Genomic DNA, 19,239 nt, shown 5'->3' with positions numbered 1-19,239 from the left:
TGTAGCACACAAATATTTTGCATTATGACAAAAAAATTATGCTTTTTTAATATGTATTGTATATATATAAACACTTATTAGAAGTCCTCTTGTGTCTGTTGGAGTGGGTTTCAATATGTATATGTATAGTCATTTAAAGAAAACATACTTTTCGTTTCTCTAGTTTGGTTATTTCTTATGTGTGTGTGTGTGTGTGTGTGTGTGTAGGTATATGTTGTTTACCGTTAGCATAAATAGTACATAGTTGTGTGAAAACGTGCAGCAAAATTCTAAAACGTAAATGTGGCAAAGAGTGGTGCGGTGTATAAAAAAGTAACGGCAAATGTGTCATGTGTGTGTCTGTGTGTGTGTGTGTGTGTGTGTGTGGGTGTGCTATGGTGAGTGCTGCAAAACGCCGGCAGATGGATAAATATCCTGTTGCTGTGTGAATAGGAAATTACGTATGTATGTATGTATTTATCTGCAGCTCTTCTTTAGCTTAAGCTGTTTAGTCGATTACTTAATTCTTTCTGCTTCCGTTTTCTTGAAGTTTTTTTTTTTGTTTTTAATGTTTTTTTATTTTTGTTTCTTTAATATTTGTTTGCTTTGTTCGCATAATTTACACCAATTTAAGTTCAATATATATTTACTTTTTGTTTTTGTGTTACTTTGCTTATTTTGCTGATTTAAAAAAAAAAATTAAGTTTTAAGAACATACATATTGCACACATATATAACGACAAGATGACAATTATCATGATATTTCATGGTTATTTAATAATTTGCTTTACTCTTGGTTTTTTATTTTTCTTGATTTGTTTTTCTTTTCCGCACATTGAATGTCTGTTTGTGGATGGATATTTATATTTTGTTTTCATTTATTTATTTATTTTTGTTTTTTTTTTTTATCTGCTCAATCGATTTAACAATTGAGATACAAAAAACCAGAGCAAATTCATAGCAAATCCAACTACATTTTATTTTACTGCTGCTGCCCAAAACGTTTCGAGAGACAACTTTAAAAATTGCTCAAAAAAAAACACACACACACAGACAAATATGGAAAGTAGTTCCAAATATCCAAATACCAATTCACATCCATTATTGCAGCACAGTTTTGTGGGTTTTAGTTTTTATCTGTAGTTGGATTGCGCACAAAAAAACAATATGGTATTCAAAAAAATTGTTCTTCTATTCTTTTTTGTAGCTTGTTCGTTCGGTTGCAGTGGTGGTTGTTGCCTGTGCTATGTATGCCAGTGTAGTGTGTGTGTGTGTGTGTGTGTGTGTGTGTGTGTGTGTGTGTGTGTGTGTGTGTGTGTGTGTCTTCTGTCTTTGTGTGTGTATCTGTGATTAGCTGCTCATTTATCGGTTGCTGCACATGCTAAGCCAAGACGCCAACCAGCGTGCAAAACCATTGGGCGCAAAATAAAAATATATAGAAAAAAAAAAACATAGTTCAAAAGAAAACATATCAAAAATGCAATAAAATGTGTGTTTTTTCTGTTTTTTATGTTACAATTTTCCATGTTAAACAACTACAATTACAATTAGGCATTTTCTGTGTCCAAACTCATAAATACTAAAGCAAAGCAGCAACAAAAAAAAAATCTTAATTGAAACGAAAATTGTAAAAAAAACTTAAATGGTACACGGAATAAGGAGGAATTGGAATGGGGTGTCAAGGAAAACTGACCAGATATATAGATAGAAATAAAACAGCGTTGGTCCAACTGTTGCGTAAGTCGATTCATACAATGGTAATGCCTAGCAGTTGTATAAATGTGTGTGTGTTCGTGTGTGTGTGTGTGTGTATGTGTGTGTGCCTATTGTATTATGTTTTATTTAGCTCCTACGACTTTGGGCGGCCTTCAAAGAAAAGCTGTACAGGATGCGATAGCTACTGCAACAGCAACTGCTTCAGATGATGTCTGTCGGTGGAAGAGACGGCGGAGACGGCGGCTCTGGCGATTCTGTTGATGACGACGCAAGCTGCTGCTGATGCTGCTGCTGTTGTTGCTGCTGCTGCTGCTGTTGTTGCTGCTGCTCCTGCTGCTCCTGCAGCTGCTGCTGATACTCAGCCTCCTCCATTTCGGCACGCAGGCAGCTGCTGCAACTGGTTGCGTCGCTGTCCTCCACTATGGTGTCATTATCATCTTCTTCAACATTATCATCTTGCTCTGGATCTGGATCTGGATCCTGCTCATGTTCGTCTTCGTGTTCGTCTTCGTGCTCGTGCTCGTGTTCCTGCTCCTCCGCATACTCAACGTAATGTTGCATCACGTTTGGTAACGCCAGTTCCTCAAGATCCAGTTCCATATCTTCAAATGATTCTTGTTGTTCTAGCTGTTGTTGCTGCTGCTGTTCCATTAACTCCTCATCGTTGTCAACCGCTGATGTTGTTGCCTGTTGCAGTTGCAGTTGCAGCTGCTGCTGCTGCTGCTGCTCCTGCTCCTGCTCCACCTCCTCCTCCTCCTCTCCATGCTCCACTTCCATCTGCACATCTAAATCCCCTGTCTGTTGTTGCTGCTGCTGCCCCTCCCGCTGCGTAACAGCAGCTGCAGCTGCAGCTGACGCTTCCTCTTGTTGTAAACGTTGCTGCTGCTGCTGCTGCTGTTGCTCCTCCAGCCTCCTGACCACCACTTCATCCGACTCGACAATACTTTAACCGCTCTTAAACAATAAAATGGCCACCTGGCCCAAATAAAAGTATATGAAATGGCGCGTCTCGTGTGTCACATACGATCCAAAGTTGCGGCCCACAATGCAATGCCATGTGGGATTGTATTTCTTGTCGAATTCCTTCTTGATATAAGCCGCAATATCCTGCAATAAGAATAGAGAGCGACATATTAGTAATTGCTTCAAGTGGCTGCTAAAAAACTCGCGACGGCGATGGAAACTCTAAAAAATAGCAAAATCCAAAACCAACACCGAAAACCAACCGACCAACATTTCATTCCCTCAACAAGCTACACCCTCCCTCCGCTCATAACGCAGGCGGCAAGCCAAACCTGTGTGTGACCTCAAAAACTGGCTGCAAGAGGGGGAAGGGGGGCGGGAAACGGGAAATACCAAAAAGTTTTCTGTGTTAATGAGTTAGTTGAGGTTGTTCTTGTTGTCGTTGTTGTTGTTTATCCTGCCTTTCGCTGGTTGGTTAGCAATATTCGGTGTAGCACACTTGGCAGCGCACAGTTTGAGCACCACTGGACCAACACAAAGGCACACACACACACACACATACAGATGTGTGAACTTGTATAGTTTCGAATGCAGCGGCAAATTGGCAAATGCCAAAGGTCATTGCCAGTCGTTTTGATGGCTAAAGCCAGGGTTACACAAACAGACGACACACGAACAGGCAAAAAAAAAAAACAAATGACAAAAGAATAACAAGAGTGCTTCAGTCTAAGGCGCCCGACTGCAATATACCCTGGACTGAGCATCTAGCTGTTAGCTTCCTTCTCTAGATACTCACACAAAAGCTTCTGTGGACAAAGCATTCTTGATTAACTTCGGTGTTTATAGTCCGATCACTATGAAATTTACAATGCTCAAAAATGGCTGATAAAAGTGCGCAAATGCTAAGGCGCAAGGCTTTACCTTTAATGTAACAAATGTTGTCTGAATTTTTGGATTGAGGATTGAGCGAAGATATACAAAAAGTGTTACAGTTCTAATCTGAATACACAAAACGAGATATGTATCCGTATTAATGTTAATCGATGTGGTGCAAATGGGTTAAAATGTAGCAGATTATATAATTCAAACTTCACAACAGGCCACAACGAATCAGTTGCTTCTCTTGATAATTTATAGGTTCCTTCTGCCTGTTACAAACATTTGCATACAACCATGATGCCCTTTTCAACCATCGACTTGCCAATGCACCCAGACTAACAAAGGATTCCAGTGCTCGATATAGAGACAGCCAAAAATATTGCCTGTCTAGGATCTGCAGTGAAAGCACAGCGAAAAATTTATTGAAATTAACTGAGATTTTATTTAACTAAACATTTCCTTTTATTTGGCATCAAATGATAAAAACTTATAATAAAATGTTGCTTGTTGATAACAAAAATTTACAATTTACAAAATAATTTTGCTAAAAGTTCCGAATAAAGCATATATAAGGCGTTTCTTTTTTCGTAAATGTATTCAAATACAACAATATATCTGAAGGGGCTGACGACTTTTTTTTTGTAAATAAATAGTTTTTTTTTAATAAAATACAAGATTTGTCAATGCGTTTACAACTTGGCTTTTCTTGCACAGGGCAACTTACAAGCAGCTTAACATTGGGATATGAACTCTTTTTAACATTTTGCCAACTTTTAGAACCTGGCGTTGCCACACTTGCACAAACTTTTAACATGAATGTCAACTACTGACATGATTTTTGAGTGCAATGTGCGAAAACGAACTTAATTATAATTTGGTTTGTTTATTGCTTTTTTGGTCAGATATTTAAAAAGTCTGTTGAAGGTATTTCGACTATTTTATGTTTAGTTTAAAAATATCGACAAAAACATGTCAATAAAACAAATAAGCATATTGAATCGAATGATTCATGTTTCACAATAGAATGCACAGGATATATCAAACATATTCACTTATGATAAAAAAAAATAAAGCCGGTAACAACAAAATTCAACCGTTTACAATAAGTGAAAAGGGATGAAAACGCAAGGAACTTAAAACAATCGAAAAGTTTTCGCTTTTACAATAGTTGAGGGAACAGATTTGCGGGTTTAGCGAATGGCAAATTGTGGAAGAGAAGCGTGTAGACAAAACTTGACAACAAATGCGTCGTGCCAAGTCGTAAACTTAACCCAATGACCCCAAAAGGAAACCTAGAACAAAACAAATTCAAAAGGCTTTTGTGACAATGTTGAATGTTAAACCTTAACTGCCCCGCAAATACATATACCCTCCTCCACTGCCATGCCACCCATTCGAGGACATGATCGCTATAAAGTTATTTCTAAGTTTACTTTAGTTTTGTTCTTGTTCTTGTTCTTGTTTTCTTGCTATTATTTCGTGTCGTGTCAAACGACAATATTGCGTTGACTGTTTTACACATTCAATTGGGGGCTCGCTAAATACACGTCCAGGTGCACGAAAGGGCCCCAACAACGTCAAGCAATTTGTTTTGGCAACGCCAAAAAATTGAACACACAACTTGCTCGCCTAAGAGCAGCGGGCAAAGCTAACAGCACGTTCCACCATTAAAGTTATCCACACATGCAACACAATCTACCTGTGCCTAGACATATGTAGCTTCTGCAATTTGCTGCTGGACATTTTTGGACACAAATACCAAAACCAAATCAAGTATTCAAAATGAAGAAGGGCAGACTCTTTATGAGAATAGGTACAAGCTTTAAAATTCTCTACACTTGTCCTGCTATTTTCAGTATTATTTGTTTTATTCTGAAGTCAATCGCAAGAAATGTTTCGCTCAAAGCTTTAGACTATTTGCCCATTATATCAGCAATATCGCATCATATCGGTTGATATCCAAAGTCTGGCTAAAAACAATATTTATTTTTGGGCTCGTCATCGCAATACCCTGCTTAAATCATGTACTCTATATGTCAAAGGATGTCGAGCTGAGTGGAGCAGCGCCTGCCTGCCAGGCGTACGGGTGAGCGAGGGGGGGGGGGGGGACTTCACGGATATATTTGGCCGCATATTGATTAAACATTTGGCCACGCAAAATGTTTTTCCCCCCCAACCAGCGACCCAAAATATATTCGGCGACACACAAAAATAAATCAAGCAGAAATCATCATAAATGAATTGCAGGTAATGGTAATGGAAAAGAAAATGAAAAATAAATAATAAAAAAAAAAAAAACTAATTAAATTTATTTTTAAATAAGCCAAACGCAAACGATGCGGAAAAATTGATTTAATTTGGCTTAGTTCGCTTGGTTTTTGCTGGTTTGTTTGCTTTGTTAGCCTCGCTTTGGCTTATTTTGGGGATTTTGTCTTTAAATCGCTGCCACAGCCAAGGCAAAACACACGAACACACCCACACACACCCACACACACACACACGCACACACACCCTCCCTTTTGGTAGATAGAACTTAAGCCGCTCGAAAGGTTGAGCGCCCCTAAAAATATATATACATATATAAAGCACATAATTTGCTCTGCACTGCCGTGTATATGTATTTGGTGCGTGTGTGCGACTGTGTGTGCGAGTGTGTGTGTGCCCATTTACCCCTTGTGTAATGGTGTGCTAGTTGCGTATCTATTGGATACCAAGTTATTGCTTTTTTGTGTTTGCTACTTTGTTGGCCTTTTGTTCGAATAAAATGCATTTTCGCTTAATCAAATTTAGGTATGTTTCATAAATCTATATATAAATAAAGGTATATCAACAGATTTTCCCTTGTGCAAAATATCAATCAATCAAATTATGTTTAAAAAACCATGATGCGAGAGAAGGGCAATTATTGAATGGAACTTTGAAAACTTGTTAATGCTAATTGATTAATATTGAAAATATTGTTTATATAAAAAACAAGTAAGAGGTTCTAGTCGGGAGCTCCTGACTAGGGGATACCCTGAACCGCCATCTTCCAACATCAAATGCATATATATATTTTATTTAAGACGCTATATGTCAAGTTTGGTGACTCTAGCTCTTTTTATTTACCAAAATTGCCCAAAAACAGGATACCGATATCGATATTTATCGATTGCTTGGAAACAGAGTAAGTTATCGATTATCGGAAACAAAATCGATACGTGCAGGCATTAGGAGCACCTACATCTAAAATTTCAAGTCTCTAGCTCTTATATGTTCTGAGATCCTTGCGTTCATACATAAGTACAGACGGACAGACAGCCAGACGGACATGGCTAGATCGACTCGGCTATTGATGCTGATCAAGAATATATATACTTTATAGGGTCGGAGATACTTTCTTCTGCCCGTTACATACATTTGGATTTTGCACAAATACAATATACCCTTATACGCATTTTAAATGGGTTCAGGGTATAAAAAGAAATTAAAATAGCAAACTTTGATCAAAACAAGAATAATTCATTTAATCAATAGAGCTTTGACAGATTTTGTAAAAATTAAACGCGTCAGGCGTTATAGAAAACGTAATCAAATTTATAAAAGGTCCCTGAATTGCCTTTACGAAGTTAAACTAAATTTTCTGTGAATTAACCTATAATTATGCAAAACTTTATTAAATCATAAGAACGAATCCTTTTTATACTAATATATATATATATGTATATTAAAGACTAAAGTGTTTCAGATATAAAAGCGTTATTCTGAATTGCAGTCCAATTTAAAAAATCTAAAACAAACAGAATATTATTTAGTATTTTTGAATGACTGTTTGGACTAGAGACATTTTGCAATATATCAAATTTTCAATAAACATATATTTGAGCTATAAAAGTCACTTGACATATATTTTGATATGATATTGAACAGCTTTTCCCCATGTGTTTACTGTAGAAAGAAAGTTCGAGCTTTGGTATTGGTAGCCATTCGTTAAACTAGATAAAAAAAGAGCCCAGCCTAAAGCGAAAACTGAACCGTACCATATTTACAATGGCAAAAGTGAAATAACTTAACATAAAAAACTGTTTTTAATAAATAAAAACATGTAAATATAATTAAATCAATTTTTAATTAATTATATTGAATTGCCAAAGTAGTAAAAGGCATTTTTATTAACATACCAAACATAATTGTCGAATATAATGCAATTAACACAAGATACACATACACACACACACACACACACACACACACATACAAATACACAACACAGCATGAAGCATGACACTATTTTATTATTCTTATTATTAATATTATTGCTATTATCATGCATTAAGAACAAACAAAAGCTATGGCAAACAAAGGCAATCAATCGCGCTCTCTACCCCATACATACACACACTTGTTGTCTGTCTGCCTGGATGTGTATGTGTATGTGTGTGTGTGCGTGTGCTTCTGCCGCTTCTGTGCGTGCGTATGCGTATGTATGCGTTTTACGGCATATATTTTATTTATAGCAACGAGAGGCAGGTGACGGCGGGCAGTCTGTGGGCGTGACGCACAGCGTGCGTCGTTAGCCTAATACACACACAAACTCACGCACGCACACACACATACACACACACACGCACACACGCACACACATCAAGAAAACCACTGACAACTATGTAAGCAGCAGTGAAAAATCTGTAGCATACTTTCCGGAGGGGCGCGCATCGCAATGATGTTTTTTCCTTTTAACTACTCAATTAGCAGACGCACACACTCGGACACATACACAACCACAACCACACACACACACACACACACACACTTAACAACCCCTGCACTTGCTTGCTGTGATTTCTCTAGCTCTCACCCTCTCTCTTTACCTCTCTTTCTCTTTTTCTATCTCTCTCTCTCCCGCTAGCAATGCCTTCTGTTCTCAAGGCCTTGCCTTGGCACCTGCCATTGGCATTGACAGAGGCTCTGACACCCACAACCAGACCCCGACCCGTAGCTCAGGCCCACGCCCACACGCCCATGTTCACGCCCACATCCAGGCCCGCAACCGGCACTGACCAGGACCATAGGGGACAGCTAGTAGCATCGATAGATGCCCCATTCGGTTGCCTTCAGCGCATGTCTATTGATTATTTCCATTGCTTCATTTTAGCTGATAGATTATTATTCTATTTCTTGTTGCCCCCAAGCTTATATTAATGCCTGCCCTTGACCAGGGCCAACGGACACGCACACAAACTTGATGGCCAACTAGATGAGCTCTGAGCATTTAATGATGTCCGTTATCGTTTTGGCAAAAGCCACAACACGTGGCTGCATCAAGTTTTGCATTCAGCTTCATTCATCCTTTGATTCTAGGCAAACTGGTTGCCAAGGAATTAAACGCAAATCAGAAGAAGCTTGAAGTGCACTCAACATCAACAATGCTTCAAATTAACAATTCATACAAATAGGATTACGACCTGGATGCAAGCTAACACACACAGCTTTTTTTAATGGCCCTGGTTACCAGGTGCGCCCAACAGCCGCCCACTTGCCTTGGATTTGAGCCGTTATCTGCCATGTTCAGCTGCTTGAACGACTAAAAGAAAACTATAAATTCAAATGAATTTCTGAAGTTTTCCTCATCATTTCTCTTTAAACTTGTACATATACACACTTGAACAGTATCAATAGCCAAGTCGCAAATCTGTTTGTGCAATCTAATTCCTTCTTCCTTGACATTTATATGGTGCCTTTTCCTTTTTTACATTTAATTCATGAATATACATATATATGCAAATGTCCCAGATCTTGTGTACAAATGTACAATGATAATACGTTTGCAGCTGCCACAAAGAGAGATACTAATTATATGACTAGACTTTTTATTGCATTCAGCATTTCCAACGAGTCAACAAATAAATCTCTTTATTTGCACCAGCTATAATCAGAGTCCATATTCCAGTCTCCTTAGAGCTTTAACGCAGCATACACTTGTCAGTTATATAAAGGCTAGCAGAAATTCCCCGGCCTTGCCCGTTCAGATTTTAGATATTAGATATTTCACGCAGTGCCCGCACGTGGAAAATATAAACTTATCCGTAACATCTTAAGTTTAATTCAATATAAATATAACCTAATTTAAAATTAATTTCTTAAAGATCGTTTTGCGTATGATATAAAATCGTTCAGTCAACGAGTGAATTTTGCAAAACGTGTGAAACACTTTCACAAGAAACCTTGGATATGAGCTTAAGCACGAAACATCACGCCCATTTCCACGAATGGGGAATGGGATTTGGCAGAAAGTGTGGAAACACTTTCCCAAATGAATAACCGATTTTCCCAACTATTGCGACTGTCCTGCACTTGCGGGTGGAATATACCAGAACCTTGTCTTGAAGGACATTAGCTAACTTCAGTACAAATTGAAACTACCTTTTTCCTACAACTTGTACTGTGCCTAGCTTTCACTCTTTCGAGTTCTAAGAAACACACAGAGATGAACTTCGAATTCACACGTAATACATTGCAGTAAGCTTGGGCCCTTTTATTTTAATTTTGATTTTCAATTACATGCGAATTTCCAATCAATTATGCGAATAGTTATTTGAAACCTTTTGCTGGTAAAACGAAATGTTTGGCAATTTTCAGTGAAATGTCACAGACCATTGCAGAAAGAGAAAATTGTGAAATTGGCAAAAAGTGCGTCTATTGAACAAATATAAACTCAGTATTCACATTAAACACCCACGTGAGCATGCAACAGCGTAGTTGAACCGGCTTTGGGTTTCTGCGTCATTTTCTGTGTGCGTCAAATGTGACCCAAATGTCTTTCAGCTCTCAGATTTCAAAGGGTCGGGATTTGTCGATGCTAAAATTGTCTGTGTATTTACGCACATGCACATATTACGCAAATGCTCATAATTTGATGGTCGGATGCACAACACGCTGTGCACAAGTATTTTTAATCTGTGACTAAGCCAAATGCGTGCGCGTTTAGTCTTTAAATGTGTACATTAAATTTGTACATGGAGTAATAGGAATTGCAAGTAAATGGAAATGGAAAAGGAAATATCTGTATTTTGCAGAAATTCAAATCCAATATAATCCACTTTTCCATACAACTGCAACTCAGATGGCAAAAAATGTATAGAAAAGCGATATTATCGGATTCTTCTGGTGCTAGTTGTTGCCATCAATCTATTTCATTCGATTTTTGTTCATCTTAACTTACCTTCTCAATGTTGTACTTCTCGAGGGCTTGAGTCGCGCAATCGACAGCATCCTGCTGCATCTCCTCGCTCATATCAGCATTCTTAATGACAGCTTTGCGATCGGACATGTTTACGTGCTTGTTTTACTGCTGTTGTTCTCTTGAAAGGGCTTTCGTTGCGTCTGCAATTAAAAAGAAGAACAGAAATTGCACTCTGTGTGGGTAGTGCAAGTATTTCACATTTCATTAGTACAGTGTTGCATACATTTTGGGGCAGGGGGGGGTCAGGTCAGGTAAGGAAACTGCGTTCATTAAGTTGTGCACTTCAACAGACACACAGCAACATCACGCAACAGTGGCTGTCATTGTAATCAAATTCTTAATAGAGTTATGGACATACACACGCACACACACACACACACACACACAGCCATAGAGACGAACACGGGCACACATGCACACATGACGCACGCGCAGTTTTCGATAAAGCACTGCATACTTTTGTGGGCGGGCGACAATGCGCAACGCTGGCAATTTAATTATGAACGACAACAGCGCACAACATTGCAAATCAAATATCAAGAGGAGCAGACCAAGAGCTCTGGACAACGACAGCAGCAGCCGCAGCCGCAGCCGCACCCGCAGCCAAGGCGGAAACAGCGCAGAACAAAACACGTATTAAAGTGCAGAAGACACACACACATACACAGACACACACCCACACACACACAAACATCAATTAGCAACGAATGAGTGAAGAGCAGGAGCAGGAGCAGGAGCAGCAGCAACAGTGCGAGAAGCGCAACGAATGCTGCGATAACATATTGTGGGCCAGTAAGAGCACATACCATGGCCTTGGCAACTGCTGCTGCTGCCAAGGACAAAAAGAGAGAGAGAGAGCGAAAGAGAGAGATGGAGAGCGCGAGTGGGTGAGAGCGAGAGAGCAAGAGCAAGAGCAAGAGCAAGAGCAAGAGCAAAGCCGACTATTGCTAATTCAAATTCAATGCAACGGCAAAAACTGAATATTGCATGAGCTATGCTTGTGATGTTGTTGTTATTGCTGTTCGTTTGTGTTATTAGTATTGTTGTTGTTGTTGTTGTTGTTGTTTTTCCTGTTATTGTTTGTTTCGTTCCTTCGTATTGTGTAGGATTATAAGCCAGCATCCACGGTAAAACAACGTAAACAAAAACAAAAATGCAATTTCCTAATGCGCCAACATGCAGCAAAATACGTCATGTTATTAACCAAAACCTATTAAAACTAGAGCAATGCAAAGAAGCAGAACATAATCATACTGCATGCCCTGTTAATTGCGTTGATGCGACCAAATGCAAACAAAATTAAAGAACTCAATAAGATACGGGTAAAATTTGAGCTGAGAACTTACGCTTTCGAATCTCTATATATAAAACTGTTTGTCCCGACTGACTTGGTTCTCTATTCGATGCACTGAATGACTGACAGACTGACTGACTGAATGACTGATTGACTGAATGACTGATTGACTGAATGACTGACAGACTGACTGAATGACTGATTGACTGACTGAATGACTGATTGACTGAAAGACTGAATGACTGATTGACTGACTGAATGACTGACAGACTGACTGAATAACTGAATGACTGACTGAATGACTGACTGACTGAAAGACTGAATGACTGATTGGCTGACTGACTGATTGACTGACTGAAAGACTGAATGACTGATTGGCTGACTGACTAACAGACTGACTGTATGACTGATTGACTGACTGAATGACTGACAGACTGACTGACTGAATGACTGATTGACTGAATGACTGACAGACTGACTGTATAGCTGAATGACTGATTGACTGACTGACTGACTGATTGATTGACTGACAGACTGACTGAATAACTAAATGACCGACTGACTGATTGACTGAATGATTGATTGACTAAATGACTGCCTGACTGACTAACTGACTGACTGACTAACTGGCTGACTGACAGACTGAATGACAGACAGACTGACTGAATAACTGACTGACTGACTGACTGACTGACAGACTGACTGATTGATTGACTGAGTGACTGACTGATTGACTGACTGACAGACAGACTGACTGAATAACTGACTGACTGACTGACTGAATGACTGACTAACTAAGTGACTGACAGACTGAGTGACTGACTGACTGACTGACTGCCTGCATGACGATTGGTGATCAACGCACAGCACAAGCCGTAAGATCTTCAAAGCTGCAATTCGTATTAAAGCTTCCTTTCCTTACGGAAATCGCAAACCCAACGATTGTATGCAAAAACCCTTAAAACAACATACTCAGACAAATTATTTTGGTTTATTTTATTGTTTTGCCATTTACAAGCATATCATATGTATTTCAGGCAACAACCAATCAGTCGATTCAAAAGTGTAATTGGCAAAACGCAGAGTTGAGGGTTTTACCTGACAAAAAGGCAGAATATTTGTCCTAATTCAAAGTAGAAATAAAATCAAACAAAAATGTGTTCTTTTGAGCAATTGAGCACAGCTAATAAAAGCAATGAGAGCTATAATGAGGAGCCAATGTGGAATATGTTGCATATGTTAGCTGCTGTCGATGTGAAGCAGATATTAGCGGACATCCTTAACACCTGGGTTATTAATATATTGGATGAGAGCAAGGTGAATGCGTAGATAGGAGTAGAAGCCTACTTCTTAACCTACTTCAAGCCTTATTCTTACGTTGAGGGTGGGCCAAAGGAAAAACGCGAATGCTTAGATGCGTGGCTAAATTTGAAGGAACTTGCCAAACTGCATGCGTATAGAATGGCTTCGAGAAATCAAATATTAATAATATGCTAGGAAAACATTTGAAAATCTCTTGACTTTCAGACGAACGTCAAGCCAAGCTGCAAAGCTATCTGACAAACACTATATGTGTACATATATATTTCATGGAGTCATCTATGTCGATATTTTTGATCCTTTGCGTTGCGACACACGCTTCCATTTCGAATTGCAATCAAGCGAAAACGGCTGCCATAACTTCACTTCAATTATTTATTTGTTATTTTGTGTGTGCTCATGTGTGTTCCCATATGCCACAATTGATTTTTGTGCCTTTGTACTAGTCTGCAGAATAACCAATCTACTATGCTTGTCAACCTGATTATGGTTAATGCAATGCGCTAATTGAATTTTAGCCCACTTGACTGGGTCACATTGATCGAATCATGATGCCAATTCACGTGCGAATGTTTGCAACAACTGGCATGCTTATGCTTGAGCTATATATGCTCTAATAGAAACAAGTAAGAGGTTCTAGTCGGGAGCTCCCGACTAGGGGATACCCTGAAGCCTCTTCTTCCAACATCAAATGCATATATATATTCTATTTTAGAAGCAACATATCAAGTTTGGTGACTCTAGCTCTTATTATTTACCAAAAACAGGATATCGATATCGATATTTATCGATTGCTTGGAAACGGAATAAGTTATCGATTATCGGAAATAAACTCGATCTGGCACTAGGAGCAACTACACCTAAATTTCAAGTCTCTAGCTCTGAGATCCTTGACGGACGGACGGACAGACGGACAGACAGACAGACATACATGGCTAGATCGACTCGGCTATTGGTGCTGATCAAGAATATATATGCTTTATGGGGTCGAACATGCTTTCTTCTGCCTGTTACATACATTTGGATTTTGCACAAATACAATATACCCTTATACCCACTTTTAATGGGTTTAAGGTATAAAAACAAAAATAATCAGGCTCCTGTTAAAAGTATCTATCAACTTATCCAGGAATATAAAAGATAGCAGCGCGTAATTCAAAGCGGCCATAAAGGAACCTCAACCGTAGAACAACCAACTCGAAACGGCGACGAGTTTTTAAGCCATATTTATATATATATATATATATATATATATATATATATATATATATTTATTTATTTATAGAATCTGGATTAAAGCTACTTTGAATTCATAATTCTGACATTGTTTGCTTGTCTCCCGTTTATTTTAATTTTGGTTTTCGCCCCACCCTGCGACTAACAACAAGCTATTTGAATTCGCAACCAATTGCTTAAGCTTTTCACAAACAAGCCAGTACATAAAAATAGATGGTCACGTATTTTGCCCGAAACGGATTCATTCAATTGCGCATCACTTAAACGACTTATGCAGAAGTTATCCCGATGAGGATGCCTCTTCATCATGGTATCCCAAATTTCATTTGAATCCATCCGAGAACTCTGCGCACTTAAACAGTCTAATAAAGTTCATCAGATGAAGCACAAGCCCAGATAGTTAGCAGCCAAATGGCAGTTGTCCTTATTAAGCATTTTACTTAATTATTATTCAAATAAATTACCTGTCTGCATGTTAAGCGGAAAATGTATTTTGGTAAAAATATCAACGAACGTGACAACAAATGCATAAATTCGCATTTGCAGTCATTTTGTTCGTTGACAATTAAGATTGGCTGTCAGTGCACTTAAATAGAGGCATTTTATTGCAATTAATTAATTAAATTGAACTTTTCAAAACAAAAATCCAAATAGTTTACCTTTTTGCCCCTCAGCTTCCATATAGTTTTCTAGTTGAATGCAAATTAGAGATGACAAATAAATGAGGGGGGGAAGCAGGCGGAAATGTTGCTAATAGTTTGCTGGCTAACAAACTAACTGACTCATTGACAGCGCGGAGACAGGTTGGACAGGTGGGGTTGGGGGAGTTGCAGGTGGACGATGATAGTAGGTCAACTATAAAATGTAAAAAGTCGGCACACACACACACACACACTCGCACACAAAGAGGCAAATTTGCCTTAGCCCATCCCGCCCACACACGCTCCTCGCCTACGCTCCACGCTTTCTCGCCTTTTTCTCCCGCTATAATAAATTCATGGAAATTCATTTACGCGCAAAAAGGATGCAGCAATTGGCAGGCAGGAGGCAGCATTATGCAGCATGCAACAATGTGAGGCAAATGACGTAGACAGCCACAAGGCACTACAGAGAACGGACAAGGGGTGGGGTGGTGGGGGGGGTGGGGCAGCTCTCCTGATTAAGTCAATTAGAAATGCATTGAGAGTTGGACAAACGGAGACAGCTTGTTGATTACAAAAAGAACGACAGCCAAATCGATGCGCAATCTACGCAAACTGATCTGTGTGCGTTTGTGTGTGTGTGTGTGTGTGTGTGTGTGTGTGTGTGTGTGTATGTGTGTCTATGTGTGCGTAAGTACGTAATTGCATTTATGTGTGCGCATCAAATGAGAGCTGTGTGTGCGTGTGTGTGTGTGTGTGCAGTCCCCCTACAAAGTATGCTACGGAATTAATAAACGACATCGTTACGAAATGCTGCAAATGCATGTCTGCTTATGTACACGAATTTTTCCAATTATCAGTTTTTCCCTGAAAATGAAGCTGTTTTTAATTAACAATATTGCAATCTTTACATTTTCTCATAACATCGTCTTACGTAAGCCAACGGAGGGAAGAGAGTAACGCCAGTGAATGGATTCGCAATCAAAACGTATATATATCTACTTGAAGTCATATTTCGTCATATTTCAAATCTAATATAGATGTCATTTCCAAGCCCATAAAATAAATTGCAACTTAAGTTGTCTGTTCGTCTTCTTATCATAGAACGTAGCCTATGATCGTTTAGAAAGTATTTGACATTTGGTTTTGGAAAGATCAAATTTCCGCTAAGCTGGCAGGAGTTGGCAGCATTAGAAAGAGAGGGTCATATGCTACGATCTTAGTGCGCAATTTGCACAGCAGCAAATTCGGTGCTCGGCAAATTTGACAAGTGTGTGTGGGTGGGTGGGTGTGTGTGTGTGTGTGTGTGTGTGAGTCGCACTCCCACGACAATCAAGTTATCAAATCGGTTTGCTACAAAAGCTCTCAGCTCCATAATTACCTCTCAAGGCATGCTCATAAATAAATCGTCAGATTAGGTAAAGAAAAAACTCAAATATCTAAATCTGAAATAACAAATGACGTCAACTCGAAAACGGGCCTTTTATTTGATAATAAGCTACACACAATAGAGTTTAAGGCATTCAGAAATCGTATAAAGCAATGTCGAAAACATAATAGAAAGGAATCGAATCAGTGTTGAGTCAGTTTCTTGTTTGTTTTTTTTTTTTTTATCTTTTTTAAATATAGAATAGTGTTGAGTAGTGGCGTATGAAAAGTAGTCGAAATGAGACCTGCTCCAAACAACATTTGGCCAATTGCGTGTTTTCGGCTTTAGGTAGTGTTGTGTAGTGTCAACCTGCTGGCGCCATCTCTGGCTCCGGCCGGAAACTTATGCACCCATACCCGAGCCCTCTCCCAAACAATTGATCATGCACATGTACACACAATCATGCATATAAGTAAGTATGTCAATTTATTGCACAACTTAACTTAGAACTTTTCTCACGCGTCGACACAATTCACTTACCTTAGTTATTGTTGTAAAGTTGCCGTTGTCTTTGGGAAGTTGCGCGCAATCATTTGCCGTATGTCAAGGCAAAAAGTTTTTTTTCTATGCTTTTGGCGGCCTGGTAGCTAATTCAACAGCTGTTTACTAATTAAAGTACATTTTCGAATAATCTCAGCTAAAAAATGCGCAAAAAAAAAAATCTGTCCTAACCCATCAAACTGAATGCTGTATAGGAATGTGTGAGTATGTTTGCATGTGTGTTTTAGTGTGTGTGTGCGTGCATGTGTATGTATAATTTCCTTTTTGGCAATTTTGCACGCAATAAAAATTTGGCACGCCGCGTTTAGCACTTAAGAACAAAAACAGGAACATTAACAAAAATTAACAAAATATTGTTGGCACACGAAAAGACTAGAAGGTGTGCTAGTTAATAAGAACATTTGTGTTTACCGCTAAGCGCACTCGTCGTGACTAAATTTCAAATAACACTTTAGGTTGGGAACGCACTTTGTTGCGAGCTGCTTGCTTGCCTGTGTTGAACTGTTTCGATCGAATTGCAGCCGACAGACGCAGAGGTGCCCAAATGCCATCAGTGTAGGCGACATGCGAATTAGCTCATCGCTGATTGGCTGAGCTTTGGTGGCGTCTGGCAGGCCGCTTCTGGCAGGCTGCGTCTGGCAGCAGTGTTGAAGATATTTGTAACGAATATTAACCGTTTAACAAGTACTTTTCAAGTAGTTTTTAAAACTTATTCAAATTTTTAAACACCAATGTGTATATAAACTCTGACTTATGCATATTGTTTCATTAAAAAATGTGCAATACTTTAATATTATCGTAATTACATTGAAAAAACCTGTTTTCTATCAAGTATTTGGTATCTGATAATGAGTAACTACCGAGTACAAATAAACGCGGCATCACCATTAACTTCGAATTTAACAGAGTTGCATTTGACGGCAACAAATGAAAGCGCGCTAATCGCAAAATTCAAACTGATAGAAAGATTTTGAAGAAATATAATTATTATCTGATAACTTTACCATATACACTTAATGTCTTTGGCATTGCCGAGCACTAAACTATATTTAATTGACAGATAATATTAAAATGTGTAGAAGAATTAGAAGCATTCCAAAAATTATCGGCAACGGTGCCGTGCAACACTGCAATAAAAAGCAATTCTCGATAGCAAAATTTTAAAATAAATGAATAAAATGAAATATAAATCCAATTACTAAGCTGAAAGGTTGACTGTGAATTAATATATTGAATTCATAATAAAATATAAATTTTTTTTATTCATATTATATAACGCTACTATATCATTCTAATTTATTCTGACCACTTGGCGATGAAGAAATTTTATTTAGGCATTGGCATTCACACTTGTAGTGTGCATACATGTGTAGAAACACATGCACAAGCAATATAGAGAAAAACAGACACATCAGATTTAGGGTTGCTCACGCTATCGGCTATCGCTTGGACATGTTGCCCTCTAGCTCCGATTAAACCGCCTAACCTCAGTACAAGAAAAAAAAACGCATATTCAAATGTCCAATTTCCCATTACTTTGCCCGCCCGCAATATTGACCCATGTACATAATATAAATATTAGGTATTTATTTTTAAAACAAGTGCATCCTTATTTGTTAGTATATGCAGTTTTATATATACTTGTACATATCTACAAAATGTTATACCTACCATGTGTGGCTGGCCTGACATTAAAATTGGAAATTTTTATTTGTTCCCTTTACAATGGCTGAAGCGAAAGCAACTTGATGACGAGCAGTTGTAGCGAACAACAGACATTAGCAGGCATTCGAAGCATAAGTGCGAGCAGGACCACTATTGTCTGCTTGCTGCTATTAGTGTCAGCTATAAGTACATACATAAGCTGCTTGTGTGAGTGTGGGATAAAACCAGCAAGGCAGCGACAACTTACAAGAGCATTGAAGCGCGCGCTGCCGATGACTAATATTTCAGGGCTGCCAGATAGGGGCAGAGATTGTGTTTATGCAGGGTGTGGCCGTTAGTTAGCATTTCTTTGATTTTTTAAAATGGACCTACCTGAAGAATTCATTTATATTCA

The 19,239-nt window shown here is 38.6% G+C and overlaps 1 protein-coding gene across 1 annotated transcript; it reads right to left on the bottom strand.

Moving 5' to 3' along the window:
* Positions 1–1,469: 1,469 nt before the first annotated feature.
* Positions 1,470–17,748, bottom strand: ctp (cut up). The gene is given in 3 exon segments (XM_070211372.1): positions 1,470–2,802; positions 10,739–10,899; positions 17,592–17,748. Coding segments are annotated over 2 exon segments (1,014 nt in total). The 5' UTR covers positions 10,847–10,899; positions 17,592–17,748; the 3' UTR covers positions 1,470–1,896.
* Between the last annotated feature and the right edge of the window lie 1,491 nt (positions 17,749–19,239).

This window comes from Drosophila virilis, chromosome X (genome assembly GCF_030788295.1).
Source record: "Drosophila virilis strain 15010-1051.87 chromosome X, Dvir_AGI_RSII-ME, whole genome shotgun sequence".
NCBI lineage: Eukaryota > Metazoa > Arthropoda > Insecta > Diptera > Drosophilidae > Drosophila > Drosophila virilis.
The sequence above is the reverse complement of the archived record's forward strand: the minus strand, read 5'-3'. Positions and strand labels throughout refer to the sequence as shown.